A 20,623-nucleotide genomic window follows, 5' to 3' on the forward strand; every position below is an offset into this window, starting at 1 on the left:
CCGCTGGTAAGCGGTCCCTATTTGTCTACTTGCACCCGGAGGTGCTTTCGAACTGCTAGGTTGGCAGGCGCTGGGACCGAGCAGCAGGAGCGCACCCCGCCGCAGGGATTCGAACCGCCGACCTTTCGATCGGCAAGTCCTAGGCACTGAGGCTTTAACCCACAGCGCCACCTGCGTCCCTTTTGACAGAATACACAAGCATTAAAAATGTGTAGAGGAGCAAGGAGGCATATTTCTACTGCATGCACAGGGCTTCTCTCAGGCCTTTGTGCATTAGGCACAAATCCTGAAAAGTCAGAGATCACAAGTGCATGGAAATTTCTAAGTGTGTTCAGTTAAATGTGTTCAATAAGCCCCACCCCCGCTTCAGACCTTTCTGCCAAACTTGGTTATTGTTTCCTTTACAGAAACGGGAACAATTATTTACCGAGCGTGCAATTTACCTATGGAACTCATGGCCACAAGTTGCTGCAAAGGTCATGCACACATTCACACAGTGTTTTTAAAATGCTAAGATAAGCATATAAAGTTCTGTGTTTGCTAGGCTGTGAGCAATGGTAGTCACAAATGTAACATCCATACTTTGCGACAAAATAAGGTAGATTTTTTAAAAATACATTCCTTGGGTTACGGAAGCCCTTCTATTATAAAAAGGGAATCTTTGGAACCAACTCTTAACATCTGAGTATTATAACTTGGGGATCAATAGCAGATGTTGTGAAAGGAAAGAATGCTGAACTAATAAACATTTGACCCAATGTGTCAATTTTAATGCTCTCAAATTTACTTAATTTGACTATGAATCCAAATCCTGGTTAGGAATTAAGATGAGTTTGTCTTCTCCAACTCTCCCCCCCCCCCCCACTTCCACCTTGAGGTGGTTTCTCCACTCCCCTTAAAAACGCATTAATTTAAAACAAACATATCCATCTCACCTGTGGTCTAAAAACAAAAATTTCCATTCCAGGCTGTGCCTCGATGTGAATTCTTCACACGGTTCTTCCACATTGCAAAGTTCCTGCAGAAACAGATGGTAGGACAAGGTTTTTTTCCTCCTCTTTCCTCGCCCCCCCCCTTTATAAATGCAGCTCTTGGAAAACAAATACGTCTTTCTGACAAACACACGGGCCATATGGTGAATGAGGCTGCTGGGTTTGCAGGCCTTTGAAAAAACCTGATGAGAATTGCTCCCAACTACATTCCTCTACGTTCCTTGCTTATTTTTTATTTATTGTGGCTATTCAGTCACAAACATCATGCAACCTGATGCTTCTGCACCAGCATTGGAATTCCCACATATAGATTCACTGTGTAGCCATGTGTTGGCCCTTACCTACAGCCTTGCAAATAAGCCTACCAATTCCACTAGCCTGCCAAAACCTTTACCAGCCAGATGAGCAAGGGATGGAGAACTATGTCTGTTCTGCAACAGTCTGCTGTATTCCTGTGCTAGCCATTTAGGAGGGATGGAGTGTTCTCTCTCTCTCTCTCTCTCTCTCTCTCCCCCTCCTACCTGCATGGAATTCCTTCTCACCTCTTGCTACCAGGCTTGAACCTAAATACCAGGCTGCTGTATATAGCTAAGGAAGCGAATAGCATGGCCCTATGAGTGAACCCTAGCTGACAGAAGACAGAAGGGCATGTCTGATACTCCTGGGAAGAAGGGCCTCAGTTACATAGCAGGCCTTGTACTGAGCAATTTTATATTTTTTTATAACTAAGCCCCAGTTTCTAGTGTGGGGATTGAATCCATGATGTATGAAAATTCAGTCAAGTTCCCATGATTCTACAGTCAAAACCAACTTTCAGCAGATAAGGTGATTAAACTGGTATTTGGACTATTCCACTTCAGCCTACAGGTGTGGCTCATATGAAGTGGGGTTCAATAATTCCCCCCCCCCCCAAGAAAACTAGCAGATCAGGCAGATGGCTAGGATAGAGCTCTTCTCGTTTACATGAATGTTTTCGATGTATAGGGGATTTTGCTCGATGTATAGGGGATTTTGCTTGTGTGCCTGTTTATTTAGATGAGCATTCAGTCATGCAAGTCCAGAAGTGCTCATGGTTTTGCTCATCTGCTGCTTGTGAGAATTGGCTTCAAGTGTTAAGTACCTTCTTTGGGCTTATAACTGGACTATGCCTTCATAGAAAGTCATATGTAAGACTCATTCTGGGATGGTACCACTTCTGGAGTACTGCCCCATACTAAAACAAACGCAAAGCCTTTCTGCTCATGTGGAAAGCCAGGATATCAGGAAGTTTGTTTTTTGCCAGTTGTTATATGAAAAATGCATGTGCATTCTAAAGCGGCAGAGTTCCACAGCTTCTCATATGACTTTTGAGATGTTTCAGTAATTTTTTTATGTACACTGGGTTAGGAACCTTGGTAATTAAGCAGTATACAAATAGCTTAAATAAAATTAACAAACAGATGCTGATCTTGTGAAACTCATTAGAAGCTCTCTTCTTCTGCCCCTCTCACCCACTGAGCCTGCCCCTTTAAGACAGTGGTGGGGATCCTCAGGCTCCAGCAGGCCAATGTGGCCCTCTGGGGCTCCCTGTCAGGCCCTCAGAAGCCTCCCTTGGCTACGCTGCTCACTTCCCCTGATTCATACCTTGAGTGACTTTGCCTGGCTGGATTAGTGCCTTTGGCTTTGTCTGCATGGAGGGCAGAGAGTAGTGTGCAACTGTGTGAAGAAACCAGCCTAAAAATGCGAAGGTATAACTCACATTTGTTGCCCCAACCCACTTTTCCAATTGGCCCTGCCCACCACTAAGTGGCCCGGGAAAGAAATGCAGCCCCGGGGTTGAAAACAGTTCCCTACCCTGGTTTATGACAACACTGCACTAATCAGAGAGACTGCATACCTTCAAGAACTGTGGAGTGACGAGACGAACTGTTGCTACTAGGCAGACCTGCTCTTCGTTGGCCGATCGGAACGCTCGCGCGATGGCAGACTCAAAGCCATTGTAAGAAGATGTAGGCACTGAAAGCAAAAGCACATTCGGAAGCTGAGTTTTCATTGTTGTTTGTAAAGAGGATGAGACAAATTCATGGAAGGTAAGGCTAGCCATGATTGCTATGCTCCACCTCCACTGTCAGACAGAGGGTGCTAGGAATCAGAGCTGAGGGGAGTGCTGTTGGGCTTCCCATAGACTACAGTGGGACAGATGGGGAAGGCAGAAGACATGGGAAACTCTGACCCTATAGCTTCGCTGCCTTGGGGGGAAGTCTTTGGGAGAAGAAAAAGCTAAGGAGTAAACCCTACACAAATCCAGAGTGGGGTCTCTAAGACGGCAACTTGTACACCTCCTTCCGCAACTCTTGCAGTCAAGCTGGTGCCAAACACCTTGGTCTGCTTTCCATCAGTGAGGTCAAGAGGGGGATCTTGTCATCTGGGCAGCCCAGGACCTCCATGCACACTGCTGGCCAGGCTTGCGCCCCAGAGAGGTCTACTTTGATTCTGCTAATGCAGTCATTTGACTTCACCCTGGGTGGGACACTCCATTGTCTCTCGAGACAGAAGGGTGCCAAACATCTGGTTGGCCCCTGTGAGAACAGAATGCTCAACTATTTGCACCTTTGATGTTATTCACTGGGGCTCTTGTTAGGTTCTTAAGTAAAGATAGCATTTCCAAAACTTTCCTGTCTACTTTTGGTTATCATCCCCCTCAGTATTCACCCAGTGCCAATAAAACCAAGCCAGCTAAACTTTCTACTTTATGAACATCCAGCATAACAAGACTTCTTTTATTTGAGAGATTATTTCAGAAATGTTGGCGCGGCATTGTTATACTGGAAAAGATTGTGAAATGGAGCTGCAAAAAGGTCGTGAAGACCTTGGACAGGGAAAAGAAAACAACTCTATTCAGTACTAAAATAGGGGCCTCCCCCCACCCTGACTGGTTTCTTTGGGGCAGGGGCAAGGGCTGTATGTCCCTGATGCAATCATAGAGCATTAGTAGCCAATTTACTTTGGATTATCCACACATCATTCTGCTTTATTAGTTGTTTTGCAATGCTTTCCCAAAATTACTCCATTATTACTCCATTAAAATTATTACCGTCTGGAAGGGAACTCTTGCCTTACACAGTGCAACACAACCTCCCACAAAAGCAAAAATTTGACCTTTTGCTGTTAGGCAAAGATCAGAAGAAGACCTGGATGGTCGCCAGATTCTGTGTACAAATCTGTAGGCGCAGACCATCGCCCAACTCAAAATAGTCCGGCATGAAAATCCCCAAGCTCGGTTCCATGGGTGACTCTGAGTCAACTCCCTGGGATAGTTTATTGTTGTACATTGTTTTAATTGTCTGTTTTAACCATATTTGCACATCAGTTTCTAATGCTGTGAGTGTCATCTATTTCAGAGGCTTCTACTCTGCAGCCTCTTATAGTTGTTTTAACTGCGAGTCTTTTAGTTCATACGCTCTTACAGTTGTTTTAACTGCATGTTTTTATTTGTTTTTAGTTCTTATCTGTTTTAATTATCAGTTTTTACCCATCCATTATCCGTGTTTAATCTTGTATTTTATTCAGATGTTTTATCCTATGCTTGTTTCTTTGTTCTTATTTGCTCCAAAATTTATCAGTTAAAAATAAATAAATCCTAACTGCTATTTTATTTATATGTTGTTGTTTTTTTTATCCTGGTCTGTGACCGTAATAAAGTTAATTCATTCAGTGCAACACAAGTTGGGGGCAATAAACTAGAACATCAGTGATACAGAATGTTAAAAGATTTCAGCAGGAAACGATGAAGCATAAACTGATTGCGAATGAAGCGGTAGGTCCACTGGGAAACCTCTAAAGGTGCAAACAGTATTGATACCATCATCATGAGCACAAACCATCATGAATGCTCAATCACAATAAAAACATTTGGAAGACCTAAAATGATCTGGTAGAAAACAGAAGGAAAGTGGGGAAAGATTTTGTGAAGTCCATAACTGGATGTCCACTGTGATGCCTTGCCCTGGCTTTATTCCACAATGCAAAAAATGATGACCCCCACATGCACTAAAAAAAAAAATCTCAACTAACATACTGTCAGCACCAGAAACTTTAGAGGTTCAACAGGTTTAAGGCAACTATATGAGCATATGGGGAGGGGGGAGAGGGACAGTGATAATACAAAGTGATAATACAATGGCTTACCATTAGTAAAATATTTAAATTCCACTACAAATTTCACATATTCATATGTAATGGGTTCATTTGGATCTAAATTTCCTCGGGCTAAATGACAACAAAATTCTATCTGTTTTTCAGCTGAAAGAGAGAGAGAGAAAATGTTTTTAAAATTTCAATAGTGACCTCATCCCTTCGGAAAACTCTGGATATCCAACCCCAAAATAAAATATTTTAGAAGAAATGTAATGACATAGGCACAAAATGACAGCACTCTATGGCAAGAAAAAGCTACCGTACTTCTTTGCAACAAATTTTAATTGTGTAAACTGCTCTTGAACCAATTTTAGCAAAGAGCATTGCAGAAACGTTTTAAGTAAAAAAAATAACATACAATAAATATCCTATTAGCATTAATCACAACAGCAGCAATTAATGTAGCTTGGCACTGTACAAACTAGAACCCAAATGCCCTCCAGTCACTACAACCAGTTTGTTCTATTCAGATGTTTTGCACTATGGAAAAAACTTCAACCGTGCTTTTGCCTTCAGGTTTAGAGCCCATCCTGAACTCTGACTTCTGCAAATTGGATGCAATGCTTAATAACGGCCAACAAAAATAAACAATAGTTAAGTGACAAATCTTCACAAGTTTAAAATCCGATCATTTTGCCTGTGTAGCTTCTTCCTTTGATTGCCATAGGACTAAAAGTTATGCTGAGAACAAAGCTTACTGGTCTGCACTCACCAACACCTTTGTCCAAAGCACATTCACATTAATAACAGCACGCTGCAGGAATTAAATAAGACTTCTAGATTAACCCTGCACCTGAATCATTCAATCATGCAACCTTCTTCAAGGCTGAAATAGGGCAGAGGGCACAAGACATAAGAAGCCCTGTGTGCCTCTTAAGTCCCAGTGAAGGCTTATTTTGCCAGCTTAATCAGTACTTACATGACAATTAAGCTGTCTGTAGAATCACTTTACAGAGATTCGGTTCTTTCAGCAAGGATAGGAAAACCTAATAGAGGTTCTTACATTGCCCTGGCAGAATTAAAGCCATTGCATAGTGTTCTGTCCTACTTAGGGGGCTAGGGTAACACAAGAAGTGATGGCCACAAACTTGGGTGGCTTTAAAAGAGGATTAGACAAATTCATGGCAGATGAACACTACTGAACTTGCAGATATGATCTGTCCATTTTATTTTATTTCAGTTTCCCGTTTTCCCCACTTTAAATTCAGTTCTTCACATTTCCACATCAATTTGTGATTTTTTTTAAAAAAGAGAGAAATAGTCATCATGAAAATTCAACAGGATTTTAGTATACATTCATCCTAACATACATATGTTTGTGGGAAATTTTGCCCAATATATGCACTTTTGAAAAGCAAATTTCCCTAAAAGAATGGATTTTGTATGTTGTTTTCGCTCTTATGTGTATTTGTATGCAAATTCTACACCATTATCTCTGTAGTTTTGTATTCTTTTCTTGCACTGCAAAATTCAGAGACCTGTGAATTTCAGAGGCTGGCTGTTAAAGTGGTATCACAGTGCTTAACATTTATGCTGTGGATGCGCCCTTGCTGTGCAGTTCTTCTTTTTCCTATCAAAGAGACAATAAACAAAATGCTACTTACCATTCAGGAAATCTGTCGCCACAGCGTTCGTCATGAGCATGTGTGGAGAAAGCAGCTTGTACACATCACTCTGTTCACGTTCAGGCAGAAAGTTTAATATATTTTGGTCCACCAAATCTGACTGATACAAAAGAACACTTTGTCATGTTCGATGGCAGTGTGTTTAAATGATCACAACACATGAAAGGGCTGGTTCACGCTTAAAAACAGCACTGAATAGTCACTCAACACTTGAAGACCCTCAGCCATATATGGGAACTGCTTCTGTTGTAAGGAATTCGGATTTATGTTGACGTCAAGTGACATAAATGATTTGCTGGTGTTGTTAGATCTCTGGTGTGTGTACACATATGCAAGCCATCCAATGATGCTGCATGAAGATGATGGGCACACGCACGCAGACACATGAGCTGGTTCAGAGGCAGACATGTACACACAAGTCTTTTGAAAAAAGATTTAGAAGACAGAGGATGATTATTAATTACTACAATAACAGTTTTGAGATGTGCCAATAAATCTTGTTTACGTACATAGTGAGTATGTAGGGAAAGGGTTTTAACCCTAATAATGTGCCAACAACCATATTGCATTCTTTTTTCCCTATCATCCTCACAACAATTTACTCGGGGTACTACTATTGCCAAATTGCATATGGAAAATTGAGGCCAAATGCTCATGAACATCACCTGAGGTGGTAAACCATTGTCCAGGTGATATTATTTGATGCCATCTTGCACGCCTCCTTCCAGCAACTCCTGAAGCCAAGCTGGTGCCAAATATACTGCTGTGATTTCCTTTGGACCACATCAAGGGTTCCAAGGAGGCCAAGAGGCGGAGTCTTGTCATCAAGGCAGACTAGGACCTCCATGAGCACTGCCCAGGCTTGTGCCCCGGGGAGGTCACTTCAGTGCTGCTAACACAGCAAAAACAGCATCAGAGGCAGCGGTTATGAGTTAATTGGTCTCTGTAGCCACAGCGGGTGCTGTGATTCTCCAGCAGTGTGACTTCACCCCCAGAGGTACACTCCATTTTTCTAGAGACAGACCAATGCCAACAAAGTGCATGACAGAGTGTCTCTCCCATTGGGGCGGGGTGAAACATTCAAACATTTAGAAAACAAAATGTCAGGGAGAAGGCTATGCAATACATCCTGATTTCTATCTTTTGTTCTTAGGGGAATTGTTTGTATGGAGCAGCATTCAGTCCCTTGAGGCAGAGTCAGTACCGTCATCCTTCCATGCAAGGCTTATGACCTGTTAATTATAACACTCAACTATCCACCATAGCTGCACCATTCCATCAGGCTGCAAAGCAGAAGGGGAGAAATAAAGCAGAGGAAATGCTATCCACTCTGCTGAGAGACCAAGTTTCTTTGGCTGTTCCTCGGTTGTCACCTAGCAGCAGCTATTCCATCCGGCTGCCAGACCAGTTTCCATCCCTGTATAATAGCTGCAACTTTAAGTAGTGCCTCTGCATCCCATTTTTCCCTTTGGTGTTGTGAATTTTAGATTGTTAAGCCAGACAAGAGGGTCTGCCTTGTTTTTACTGATCTATAATCCTCTCTTGGAGCCTTTTTTTGACTAAAGAGTGAAGTGATAACACTTTAAATGGGGGAGGAGGGAACACCCTTGAAAAAAATGCGTCTCTCAGCCAAGAACCCAGATCTATTTCAAGCCAATGTGCTGTCAACTGAACCACAGCAGAAAACACTTCAGCACAGGGCAGAACAGAACACAAGAAGTGTGGAGGTTGGTAGGCCAGAGGTGAAAAGGCCAAGTTAGAATGTGCCGACTGCATTTTGACTCTGCATTTACCCTGGGTCTCTGCCGACAGCGAGGGAAAGCTGTTCTAAAGCAAAGAGAACAAGGAGGCAAAGAAGAACCCAAATGAATATCACCAGCAAAAAAAAAAGTGGGCCTTTGGCTGCACAACGTTAATGATGATGATGATGATGGTGGTGTTAATGTGATGGCCTTAAAAAGCACCCATAGAAAACAGACAGTTTTGCTCAAAGCCGCAAAAGATAGCCAAGCCATCTGCACTCCTTATGGAAAAGAGAATAGTCTACAGCACAGTTAATTAGAGAAATGTCTCCCATACACTCAGGGAAAGAGATAAACAAACAAAACGCCTACTTAAGAGAGGTGGTGTCAAGCACATGAGCACTCTCTCTAAGGAGTATCTTGCATTACTATCTGATGGGCATTTTAGACACTAATGTCTGGTATCTGGACTACGGTACCCTTTGGCAGGTTCAAACAATTAATAGAGACTGTAGCTAGATTTCTCTTTCTGACAGCAAAAACACAAAAGGAAGCCTCTCCTGGTTAAACCTACCCTGTCTAGCTGCTCTTCTCTCATATATTACAATTCTTAATCTGGTTATTTTTCTTCAACTCCCTCTTAACTTCCATATTTTAAAGTATCATGTTGTATTTCTTATTATAGGCATAGTTTACATGTTCCAGGTGTTTTATATCATTTATGTATTACAACCCACTTTATGAGCTTGTGGGTACCAGACTCCCCTAAATTCCTGGATCCAGTGGGAGTCGGGTTTTAGTCAAGGCAAATGTTAAAATATAAGCCAGGCCAGTTTCCTGAAGGGTTAATCGCCTGGGAAATGAACCATTAAGAAAATAAAGGAAAGGCAATGGCTTATCAAGAAAACCATGGAGAGGGGCTCTGTGCCTAATGGCAAGTGGGTGGGAGCCCTCCTAGGTAGAAGACAAAGTCAGAGTTGGTTGGGATGTGACCTGCAGGGAAAAGGTTGCAGTTTGGAAAAGGCGGCAAGCTGGAGAGAGGGTCAGAGCCATGGCTGATTTCTGCTGGCTATGGGAGAAACGAGACCATCTTGGGTCATCAATGCTATGAACTCTTCTACCGTATGGTCAGGTTGTATATATGTGTAATAAACCATATGTCCTGAAAGATACAAATTTTGCCTAATGTACCCATATGAGGGAATGCACCTGAAAATGCACACAAACTGTCATGTGGACTTTTAAGAAAAAACAATGCACACTCCTGATGAGGAATTCAGGCAAAGTGTACTTAAGAATGGGAAAATGAGAGACCAAGAGAGACCAAAATTGATCGATTTGTCTATCCCTAGACCACACCATGGCAGTTCTTCGTGCAGAATCTCAGAACATCACTGTACATATTGGGATGAGGATGACAGTTTTTCTACAGACTTAAAGACAGCATGTGGTAAGTACCCATTATTATCCCCTGCAATTTCTGACCAAACAAGTTTTTGTCTGCAAGTTTTTGTCATGCTTCTAGAAAACCATGGGTTAGAAAAGACAGCAACATCCAAACATATCTACTTAGGGACAAGAACAGTTGTATTAAACTTAATTCAAGTCCCTGAAAAATTGCTTTGCATGCATGGTTGTCGCATTTCATCCATATTGACATTCCTAAGGAAAATAGTAAGATTTTCAGACATTATGTTGTGAGAACTTACCGGTAAATGCCCAAGAAGAGAAGAGACACTATCAGATACATAAATAATAATCCCATCAGTGGTAAGTGCAATGAGAAAACCATCCAATGCCTATATGGAAAAAGAAATAATTTAGATAAAAACCCTGCTTCCATCCTGTGTGAGAGAGAAATAATATTATTGGGTGACATTCAACGTTAGTTTTATTCAAAACAGACTAATTGGAATCAATGAACATAAGCAATTTAAATCCATTTATTTAAATGGGTCTAATCTGTATATGATTTATCTGGGTATTGATTTTTAATATAATAATACAATAAGCAAAATATATAAATTAGAAACAAATGCTATTTTTATTTTTATTCTGCAATTCTTTCCCCAAGTTGTCTGTTGCTGCCACGAACATTTACAAACATTGTCTATTTTTATATATGTTGCTTTATTCATCGATTCCCCCTCCCCCAGGGTCTTTTAATTACTTGGAGATCTTTTTCAAAAGCTATTTTTGATTTATTGTGAGATTGTTGGGATTTCAGTCATTTCTACAGTCAGTGTTCTTCTGGTTTCTGCCTTATTTCCATTAAAAATAATAGTTATACCATACTTCAGAAAGGATGTCTTATTTGTCCTTTATCTAACTGTAGTTTTTGTGTTACCTTTTCTGCTAGTTCAATAAACTGTAAATTAGAATACCATTTATATATGCTTATAGATAAATATCAAAGGTAAAGGGACCCCTGACCATTAGGTCCAGTCGTAACCGACTCTGGGGTTGCAGTGCTCATCTCACGTTATTGGCTGAGGGAGCCGGCATACAGCTTCCAAGGCATGTGGCCAGCATGACTAAGCCACTTCTGGCGAACCAGAACAGCGGACGGAAATGCCATTTACCTTCCCACCAGAGTGGTACCTATTGAGCTACTTGCACTTTGACATGCTTTCGAATTGCTAGGTTGGCAGGAGCAGGGACCGAGCAATGGGAGCTCACCCCGTCGCAGGGATTCGAACCGCCGACCTTCTGATCGGCAAGCCAAGAGTGTTTTAGACCACAGCGCCACCCACATCCCTCATTGTGTGCATAGGGATGTGTAAACAACTGCACAGTTAGAGTACATATTATTTCAAGCACACTTAAGAGTACAATCCTAAACAGAGCTGTTCAGACATAATTCCCAATGAAATCTATGGGGCTTAGTTGACTGCATATCTAATTAAAAAATATATATGGTGAAAAATTAAAATAAACAATTTCCTTAAATGACACCAAATTCTGAGCTTTTAAGTAATTTTTTTTAATTCCAGGTAACGTTAGGATAATTATAACATTGAGTGAACTTCTGTAATACGAAGTAATAAATTATTGTTAGGTTTCCCTAACTCAGCGTCCCACAATAATTACCCAACATAATGCACACCTATACACTGCATGACATCATGTGTCCCCCACACCTTAGGGAAATGAGTATAATTAGATTTTTTGAGAAACATACACTGTGTACATAACATTACAGTCTATGCTAACATTCCCCAATAGCTGCCCTCCAGACGTTTTGGACTGTGACTCCCTTTATAGTCCCATCCGGCATGGTCAATGGGCAGGGGTGATGGGAGTTGTCGTTCAGCAACATCTAGAGAGCACCAGGTTGAGGGAGACTGGTTATGCAATGCCATTTTTGAACAATCATTAGGGAGGGCAGTACAAACTCCAAACTCAGAAGGCTTTGGCATATTTCGAAGCAAGTCCCATTGAGCTCAGGGGTTACTCTCAGGTAAGTCTTGCCATTAAGAAGGATTCTTCAGTGCCACTTGTCATTTTAGAATCAAAGCCATGAAGGCGAATAAAGAGTTCAGGTGGGATAATAACTACCTTTCAGCAGTTTATTCCTGAACTACTTCAGAGGCTATTTGGTGAGAACTTTAGTGAACTCAATAGCCTTTGCTCCTTTTTACCTTCATCCATGTATCTGTTTTCCCCAGAACATCACTGTATTTTAAAAATTAAAAAACACCAGGTTTTCACAAGCCACGTGGAAAAGTCCCAGCCATATTATTTGAAACAGCAACACAGAGACCTGGGAGTCCACAGCAGCAAAAGTTTTCTGCTACCTTTATTCTGACTTAATTCGTTCCATTTCATTATTTCTCTCCCTAGTCAATGTTTCTTATTTATGTCAGTGCGGTAAAAGGCTTGGAGTTTTGATGAGTGCTGCACACATGGCAACATGTTCTTGAGATCAAGTGTTGTTGTTGTCGTCAGGTCAGCAGGGAGCCAAGACGAGCAGCTTGGACGGGGGGGGGGGCGGATCCAGTACCCTTCCTTCCCACTCCCCAATTTATTCTGCTCCCTCACATTCATGGGGAAATCATTAAAATAATGTCAAAAATAAAGAACCCTTAGCACAGAGAAGGTTCATTAAATAGTCCTCTATCTGCAAATGAAGCCTGCGAAGAGCTTGTCTCGTCTCAGGCAGAAGCCTGTTTTGATTGAACTGCAATGGACTGACTCGCTCATCAAGAGGCATTTGCAGATGGAGATAAACATACCTTCTTTTCCAAAGAAGGTGAGTCATCACATCTCTATGAGAAGGAAATAATCAAGAGACTGCAATTCTAGGGCAGTGCACGCCCTTAAACATTGGCAGGGGAAACAAAAGCAGAGAACTGTCTGAAAACCATGGGAAACCTTGCTTTAACAAACAATTAAAAGCAAGACGGGTTGGTCAGATGGTAGGCAGATAGATGGACTCTTTTATATATAAAAATGTGCAGAATGCTTATTTCCCACTAAGCCTGATTGAGAATGGAAACCCAAATAGGATGATTCACAGAACACATAAAAAAATCATTTGGCGAATGTCCAAATATATCTGTAGTTAGGGTGCTTCAAGTGTAAGGTTTATGAACTTCCCAATTCCCACAGTAAACATGGGAAATAGTTGGGAATATATGATTAAACAAACTGCAGAAGGGCTGTTAGGCATTTTATTCACTGCCAAAACAACTGGATGTCAGGCTTTGGAAACCAGAAAGATGCTTCAAATCTTAATTCTTCATATCGCCAGCCAAGTTGTTTGTGAAAAGTGAAATTCACAGCCAGACTGTCACACGTATAAAGCTGTTGGCAGATGGCATTCCGTATTACGCTGGGTGTGGTTTTTCTAGCACCTTTCAGAAGGACAGCAGGTTAATGACCTGGTGACAAAGAGAACTGAACATCAGCACCCCCACCCCCATATTCTGTACAATTTGAATTCTATCCTACCTCTAACATCAACTGAGTGAACTCCTCGTTGCTAAGAAATGAAGGTTTCCAGTCTTGCCTAATCTCACAGGCCTCAGTCTGTGCTGTGATTTCTAAAAGAAAAAACAAGGAGGGCAGGCAAGTTATGATTTTGAGCAGCACAGGAGTATCAAACACTGTGAAACAGGAAGGCCATTTAAAGGGAGCAATATCAGAAAATTAGACATATTATATATCACCCCTTCAGCCCTGTACTAGAAGAGAATCTAACTATAGACAAAACAGTGATGAAAAACCTGACAATCAACTCTAATAACTAGAAATAATTATTGATCTGACTAGGAAACAGGAGAATGCAGATAATGCCACGCCCCAAATCCAGTTTTAGTTGGCATGGGACCAAATGCATAAGACCACTGAGGCAAACATGCACTTGAACACACATCCCATAAATATACTCAATCCTCAATCATGTTCATGTCTTACTGGTGTCCATGATTCCCAATCCAGAAACCTCTTTAGTTGCATGCAGTGCTTTTTTCCCCTGGGGAGTACACAGGGGTACGCATACCCCTAAACATTTTGTGAATCTAAGTTTGGCCTCATTGAGGGGCAGTATTTCAAGATGAGTAGGAATATGAGAGTACCCCTAAACATTTTTTAAGAAGAAAAGCACGGGTTGCATGACATTTTTGACAATGAAATAATCTCCCTCTCTTCAACGCCCTTATAGTTTTGGAACAGTTTCTAAGGAGTTGCATGCAGAAGTCCTGGACATTTCCAGTTAAGAAAGACCACGTAACAGATGTTCTGTAAGACCTCTGACTGAGGCTCTGTAAGCTCTGTCTGAGGCTTCCCCAATCTGAAGCCTGCCAAATGCTTTGGACTACAGCTCCTATCAGCCGCAGACAGCATAGCCAATTGTCAGGAATGATGGGAGTGGAAGTCCAAACATATGGAGGGCAACATGTTTTGGAGTACTACAGTTCCGTCTTTGCCAAACAGAATAGGCACAAAGGGCTAGGAATCAGCATAAGGCAGCTCCATGTGTTCATACAAGGGTTTTACAAGGTTTGTAAGGGGGGGAAATGCAAAGGTTGAGTGTTAATTTGCATAAGTACTCATGCAGCTCTTTTTAAAGTATTTATTTTAAAAGCTCAAGGCTCTCGCTTTTTTTATGCCTTACCATGTTAAGAGACACATCCTTGTCATTTCAAAAGCTTATTATAAAATATATTTGCCTTGGGAATACATGCCCTCTTCCCTCTTTCCCCAAACTAGAGATTATATATCCTGTTTGTTTGTGCTCTTTAAAAAGAGGCTAACTGGGTGGGGTGGGTTATCGCAAGGCATTGCACACCTTTTAAAGCTTGTGATATGCATTTTAAGATGTCTGTAGTGCAATATACTTCAGTAACAGTAAAAATAGCAATGGCACTACTAAGAAGGGAGGCAGAGAAAAGGAGCCTGCAGGCAATTTAGGTACCTTTCTGTTTCTGTAAGAAGTCGATGGTCCTCTGCAGTATTGTGGATTTGTCCATCTTGAGTGGATGCCCATGGCCTTGCAGCATGGTACATAGTTCCTTAATAAGGACGTTGAATTGGTCTCTTCTTTTCTTTTCTGACTTGTTGCGTGATGCCCTAGTCAATCAAAACACAAAAGTGCATTGAAAATCACGAAGGGATAATGAAAGAACTGTGAAATCGAGGTTTAGGTTGTGATCATTTCAACATTTTAAAAGCAGCCATAAAAACCTGGTTTCTTACCATAGCCTTTCACAGCTAGATTCCAGACTATGGTTATTTTTAGGTGGGATTCAATTAGATACTAGCATATTCAGGTGCTTCAATTAAAGTTGATACAGCATTCTTCTGCACAAACCCACTCCCACCCCCCACAAAAGTGAGTTTCTTGCAATAAGGAAACAGATGGGAAAATGAAGTAACAATTACTTGATGTAACATTATATGACCTCCCTTAAAATAAGTAAGAATAAGTAGTCGGTGTCATCTAACCTCTCTGCAAACTTTGCGAAAACAAATCAGGGTAAGTGCTCAAGAAACAGGTCATCGGGAAGCAACCTGTGATTGGATTACATATATACGATACTGTTCTCTGGCTCTGGAATATTAGATCTATGCTAGTAAGTATTATTATATGGTTTATGTTGGCTTTTAACACTGTTTTGATGTTTGAAATGGTTTTAATATTATACTTCATTGTGTATGTGTTGGTGTGTGGTTTGTAAACCACTTTGGGAGGCAACTCCCTGAATTTGGGAGGAAGACTACAGGTGCAATCTCCAGGAAACCTCATATGAAATAAGTGCTTTTTTAAACTGATAAGAACAGATACTACACTTGACCTTAGGCACTGCACAGCTGGATACTAAATGTTAGGGGGAAGCCTACTGCAGTCATTTGGCTTTGCCCCTATTGGAAACACAATGTTGGCCAATTGTGCTTGCATGAACCCAACAGGATTGTGAAGATCTTATATCCTTAGGAAAGAGTTGTTTCCAGTTATTTCCAGCCCAGTGTCCTGACTCCAGCAGAACCAAATTCTAGGGGAAAGTGTGGGTAGAATAATTATGACATGGATCCACATTTCAGTTATTCACTCACAGTTTCTAAAACATCAAAAAACTGCATGTAGCAACTTTTGGGGCTAATGAACTTTGATAGTTTTATCCTTTAATAAACTTTGATAATTTTGATAATTTCAGCCTTGTTAGTCATGATGAAAACGGATGCCATCTTGCACGGTACACAAATCTGTACCACTACCGAATAAGAAACAAGAGTGAGAAACGACCCTCCATTTTGGGTCTTTGGGTTTTGAGTCATTGTTATCAGAAGTGGTATAGTTAACTGTTGTTGTATTTTCAGATAAGGACAGGTGAGCTTGGAGAATGACATGCGCCTATATCCATACCTCTTTGCCCTGTCCTTCTCATCTTCGTCCATCAGCTCGTTTACACAATACAGAGTTCTGGAACACAAGGAGAATACAGGAGGCATGAGAAACATTGCCCAATGCTATGAAGGTGGCAATTGCCCAATGCTATGAAGGTGGCAGCTTCATCAACCAATAATTGTTGATGCTGCTGTATTTGTTGGCTGATTCATTTAGATAAATAACCTGTCTGACCCAAGCTCAGGATAGATAAAAACAAAACAAAACACCCAACTACAGCATTTTCAATATTTTATCTACATATAAACATCTGCATATAACTTACATTTTAAAATACCAAAGCAGTAAACAATATGACACCATAAATCATAAAATAACAAACATATAATAAAACCTCAGAATGGTTGGGTCACCTTTCAATGAAGCCCTTGAAAACAAAGAAGTTTTACTTCAGTGTTGAAAACTCTGGACAGCTGATGAGGATTACAGAGATCATAAGATGGCCCTCAGGTGTATAAAAAGGTAAAGGTAAAGGACCCCTGACAGTTAAGGTCGGCAAGCCCTAGGCTCAGTGATTTAGACCACAGCCCCACCCACGGCCCATCATCAGGTGGATTAAAGATAAAGGGACCCCTGACCATAGGTCCAGTCGTGACCGACTCTAGGGTTGCAGTGCTCATCTTGCCTTGCTGGCCAAGGAAGCCGGTGTATAGCTTCCGGGTCATGTGGCCAGCATGACTAAGCCGCTTCTGGCGAACCACAGCAGCGCATGGAAACACCGTTTACCTTCCTGCCGGAGTGGTACCTATTTATCTACTTGCACTTTGACGTGCTTTCGAACTTCTAGGTTGGCAGGAGCAGGGACCGAGCAACGGGAGTTCACCCCGTTGCGGGGATTCGAACCGCCAACCTTCTGATCCGCAAGGCCTAGGCTCTGTGGCTTAACCCACAGTGCCACCCACACCTCAGGTGTATAGGGAACCATTAAAAATGCCTCTCCTAAAGGAAAACACAACAACCTGGTTCATACATCATGATAGGCCTGAGCTGGCAAGTGCATTGCCCTCTCTGCGATTTTTATGTTAGCATTGCACAGCTGCTGAACCAAGGTCTGACTGAGCATGTCATATGAACTGGGGGTACCGGTTAGCCATACAACAAGCCTTGGCTACAGATCATGGTTAGCCAAGATCCAGGGTTCACAGCTTTGCTTATTGCAGTACCACATTGATTTAAAGCACAGGGGAGAGCAAAGCAGATGAGATCTTTTACTCAGCAGCTGGTACATTTACACTAGTCATTGGTTTGGTTTAGTATGGCGGGTGAGTGCAACCCATGTCAGATAGAGAGAAGTTTGCTTTTCTATATCAGAAAGCTAAATCTGTGCGCAAATCTCAAACATGGTTTACATGTTCAAAACCACAGAAAAAAATGGGGGTGAAATCACATCTTGAACACAATGGAACTCACTGAAAACAGCTATGGAAATTGTTTCTCGGCTGACGACTTGCATTAAATCCATCGGTTCAGAGTGATTATGAGAAATCACATCCCAGTTTTGACAGATGGGCTGTGGCAGGCAAACCAAGCCACAATCTGTCTCCACACCCTTTTGATTTCACCAGCGTTTACACTGCTGGGAATGATCCTCCCTTTTGAAAAAATCCCAACCAGAACTAATCACAGCCATGCCATCAGAAACATCCTCCATCAGTGACTGTAATGAACCAATCACAACCCCAGGAACTCACAAGCCACTTTCAGCGGTGCGTCCAGAGGACCACGCCTAGCGCCCCAGGAAATTTTTTAGGTGGGTGCAACAAAATATTTTTTGCTGCATGGCAACCGCCACCTCAAATGATTTAACAGCTACATAAGTTTTAAAACTTCACAAGAACAATATGGAAGAAAAGCAGGTCTCTCTTTTTTTCCAGCCAGAACTTGCCAGAACTCAGTTCCGGCACCTCTGAGGTGGGCATTGTTGCCATTTTAAGAGAACATGGTGAGTTCCAGCATTCCTTCTTTTTTAAAAAAGAAAAATAGCAGTGAAGAAAAGGCTCTGCTGTTGTTTATTATGACCTTAGAAATACTGCTTCAGAATATAAGGGAAAACAGGAAAATTAAAGGTATTGAGACCTAGAGTCTATAAATTAAGGGCATTTGCTGACGATGTGCTGTTGACTCTAGAACAACCCTTGGAGAGTGTTCCCAAAGCATGAGAAGAAATTAAAAGGTTTGGAGAAGTGGCAGGTTTCAAAATAAATTCAGATAAAACCAAGATGTTGGTTAAAAACATGGATAAGCAGTCAAAAATTTTTTAGAAAGGATGTCTAGTTTAAAAATAGGCAAATATTTGAGAATTTGGCTGACAGTAAGAAATCTCAACCTATTAGAAAATAAATTTTTTTAAAAAAAATTGCATGCAAACGCTGAATTAGATTAGGTTAGCATAGACAGGACTGACATTAGTACCTGGCATTCTTAAGCAACTTCCAGGGTTCTAGCAAGAAGCTCAGGCAACTAGCCTCCATTTCAGTTCCCCTCAGGGAGGATAAAAATCAATGGTTTTTTTAAAAAATAAATAAATTATAGATTTTTAAATTTTAAATTGGATTTTTTGATTTAAATAAAAAAAATTATTTAAATTGGCTTTTTAAAAATAGAATGCTTTTGGAGGAAAAAAATATTTCTAAAGATAGTTTTCTATTTAAGTTACATTATAGACCAAAGGCTATAAGGTTACATTATAGTCCATAAAGAAGGCTGATGGCCAAAGAATTGTTGCTTTTGAGTTATGGTGATGGAGGAGACTCTTGAGAGTCCCATGGACTGCAAGAAAAGCAAACCAATCTATTCTGAAGGAAATCAGCCCTGAGTGCTCACTGGAAGGACAGATCGTGAAGCTGAGGCTCTAATATTTTGGCCACCTCATGAGAAGAGAAGACTCCCTGGAAAAGACCTTGATGTTGGGGAAGATGGAGGGCACAAGGAGAAGGGGATGACAGAGGACGAGATGGTTGGACAGTGTACCCGAAGCTACCAGCATGAGTTTGACCAAACTGCGGGAGGCAGTGGAAGACAGGAATGCCTGGGGTGCTCCATGGGGTCACAGAGAGTAGGACACGACTAAACGACTAAACAACAACATAGTCCAAAGGCAATAAGGATTTGTTTTTAATTATGTAGCATGAGGCTTTATATGCCATGTTTAAATTTTTTGGTAAATGAATTCCATTAATCCATTCACAATGTCATGGTCTTCCAGAGGTTTCTGTTAAGATTATTTGAGGCAGTTTTTCTAACAAGAAGATATTTCACAGATGCTTGTTTTTGCAGTTCTCAAAAGTGTGAAACAGTGTCCGCAGATGTAACATGCCTTTTCTTCACAGGAAAAATGTTATAAAATAAACATACAGAGTTGAGGGGGGAAACCTTAATCCCATTTTGTTCCTTTGCAAATTTATGTACACAGAATCGACCCCTTACCTCTTAAAGGCTAAGTTCCAAGAGGTTCAATGAATAGATTGTTTGGAGTGGAATAGATCTGCGCAAGTAGCTAAGTGAGAAGCAGTAAAAATGAAAGTGCAGCATTGTGAGCGGAATACTCCACAAGTCTTGGGATCTTTGTGTAATAATTGTGCAAGTCAGTTGAATGTCTGTGCAACTCAGACTTGAGGCAAGTGCAACCTTTTCCCAATCCCACTGGGTTCCAACAACTGCACTAACACTTAACTGTACAGAATAGGCACCTGAATGTAGAAGCAAATCCAAAGAGGGGGTGGAAATAGTAACTGGGATCTGTAAGTCCTTGGCGAGACCTTGAAGTGCTTGCCAGTCAACTAATAAAAGAGTTCACTGCTTCCAGGCCCTTCTTCCCAGGGCTCGCCTGGCATTGTCCAAACAATAAAGTCTCTACCCGGAACTTCAGTCCTGCAGCAGGAATCCCTGAAGTTCTCTGCTCTGGTCCCTGGTTCCCCTTTTCCAGCTTTCCACCAGCTTGTTTCTCCTCCGCCTGTTCTTCCTGCAAGTCTGTTGCAGCCTAGCCTACCAACCGTATCTCTCCTCCCCGCTAGAAAAAGAAAGGCCAGCCTCTCCAAACTCGGTCTAAGTTTAAAAATAAAATAAAATTTGTTTAACCACATCAGTTAACAAACATGGATACATATGCTCAGTGCTTTTTTTCTAAAAAATATTTAGGGGTACTCTCATTTCCCTACTCATATTGAAATACCGCCCCCC

The 20,623-nt window shown here is 41.3% G+C and overlaps 1 protein-coding gene and 1 long non-coding RNA gene across 10 annotated transcripts in view; both read right to left on the minus strand.

Annotated features, from left to right (window-relative positions):
- The window catches only part of LOC309362198, a 119,287-nt gene that overhangs the window by 32,366 nt on the left and 66,298 nt on the right, over positions 1 to 20,623 (minus strand). The gene's annotated exons all lie outside the window — the stretch shown is intronic.
- Positions 1 to 20,623, minus strand: part of PASD1 (PAS domain containing repressor 1) — a 99,538-nt gene that overhangs the window by 29,716 nt on the left and 49,199 nt on the right. For all 9 annotated transcript variants that reach the window (XM_081897604.1, XM_081897606.1, XM_081897601.1 and 6 more), the window contains exons 2-9: positions 16,403 to 16,459; positions 14,954 to 15,108; positions 13,489 to 13,580; positions 10,245 to 10,334; positions 6,773 to 6,893; positions 5,160 to 5,273; positions 2,869 to 2,987; positions 936 to 1,018 (exon numbers count right to left, since the gene is read on the minus strand). In XM_081897604.1, coding sequence (XP_081753730.1) covers positions 936 to 1,018; positions 2,869 to 2,987; positions 5,160 to 5,273; positions 6,773 to 6,893; positions 10,245 to 10,334; positions 13,489 to 13,580; positions 14,954 to 15,108; positions 16,403 to 16,434 — 806 coding nt within the window. In that variant the 5' untranslated portion in view covers positions 16,435 to 16,459. The remainder of the gene's footprint in view (positions 1 to 935; positions 1,019 to 2,868; positions 2,988 to 5,159; positions 5,274 to 6,772; positions 6,894 to 10,244; positions 10,335 to 13,488; positions 13,581 to 14,953; positions 15,109 to 16,402; positions 16,460 to 20,623) is intronic.

The sequence above is a fragment of the Podarcis melisellensis genome (genome assembly GCF_964234715.1).
Source record: "Podarcis melisellensis genome assembly, chromosome: Z".
NCBI lineage: Eukaryota > Metazoa > Chordata > Lepidosauria > Squamata > Lacertidae > Podarcis > Podarcis melisellensis.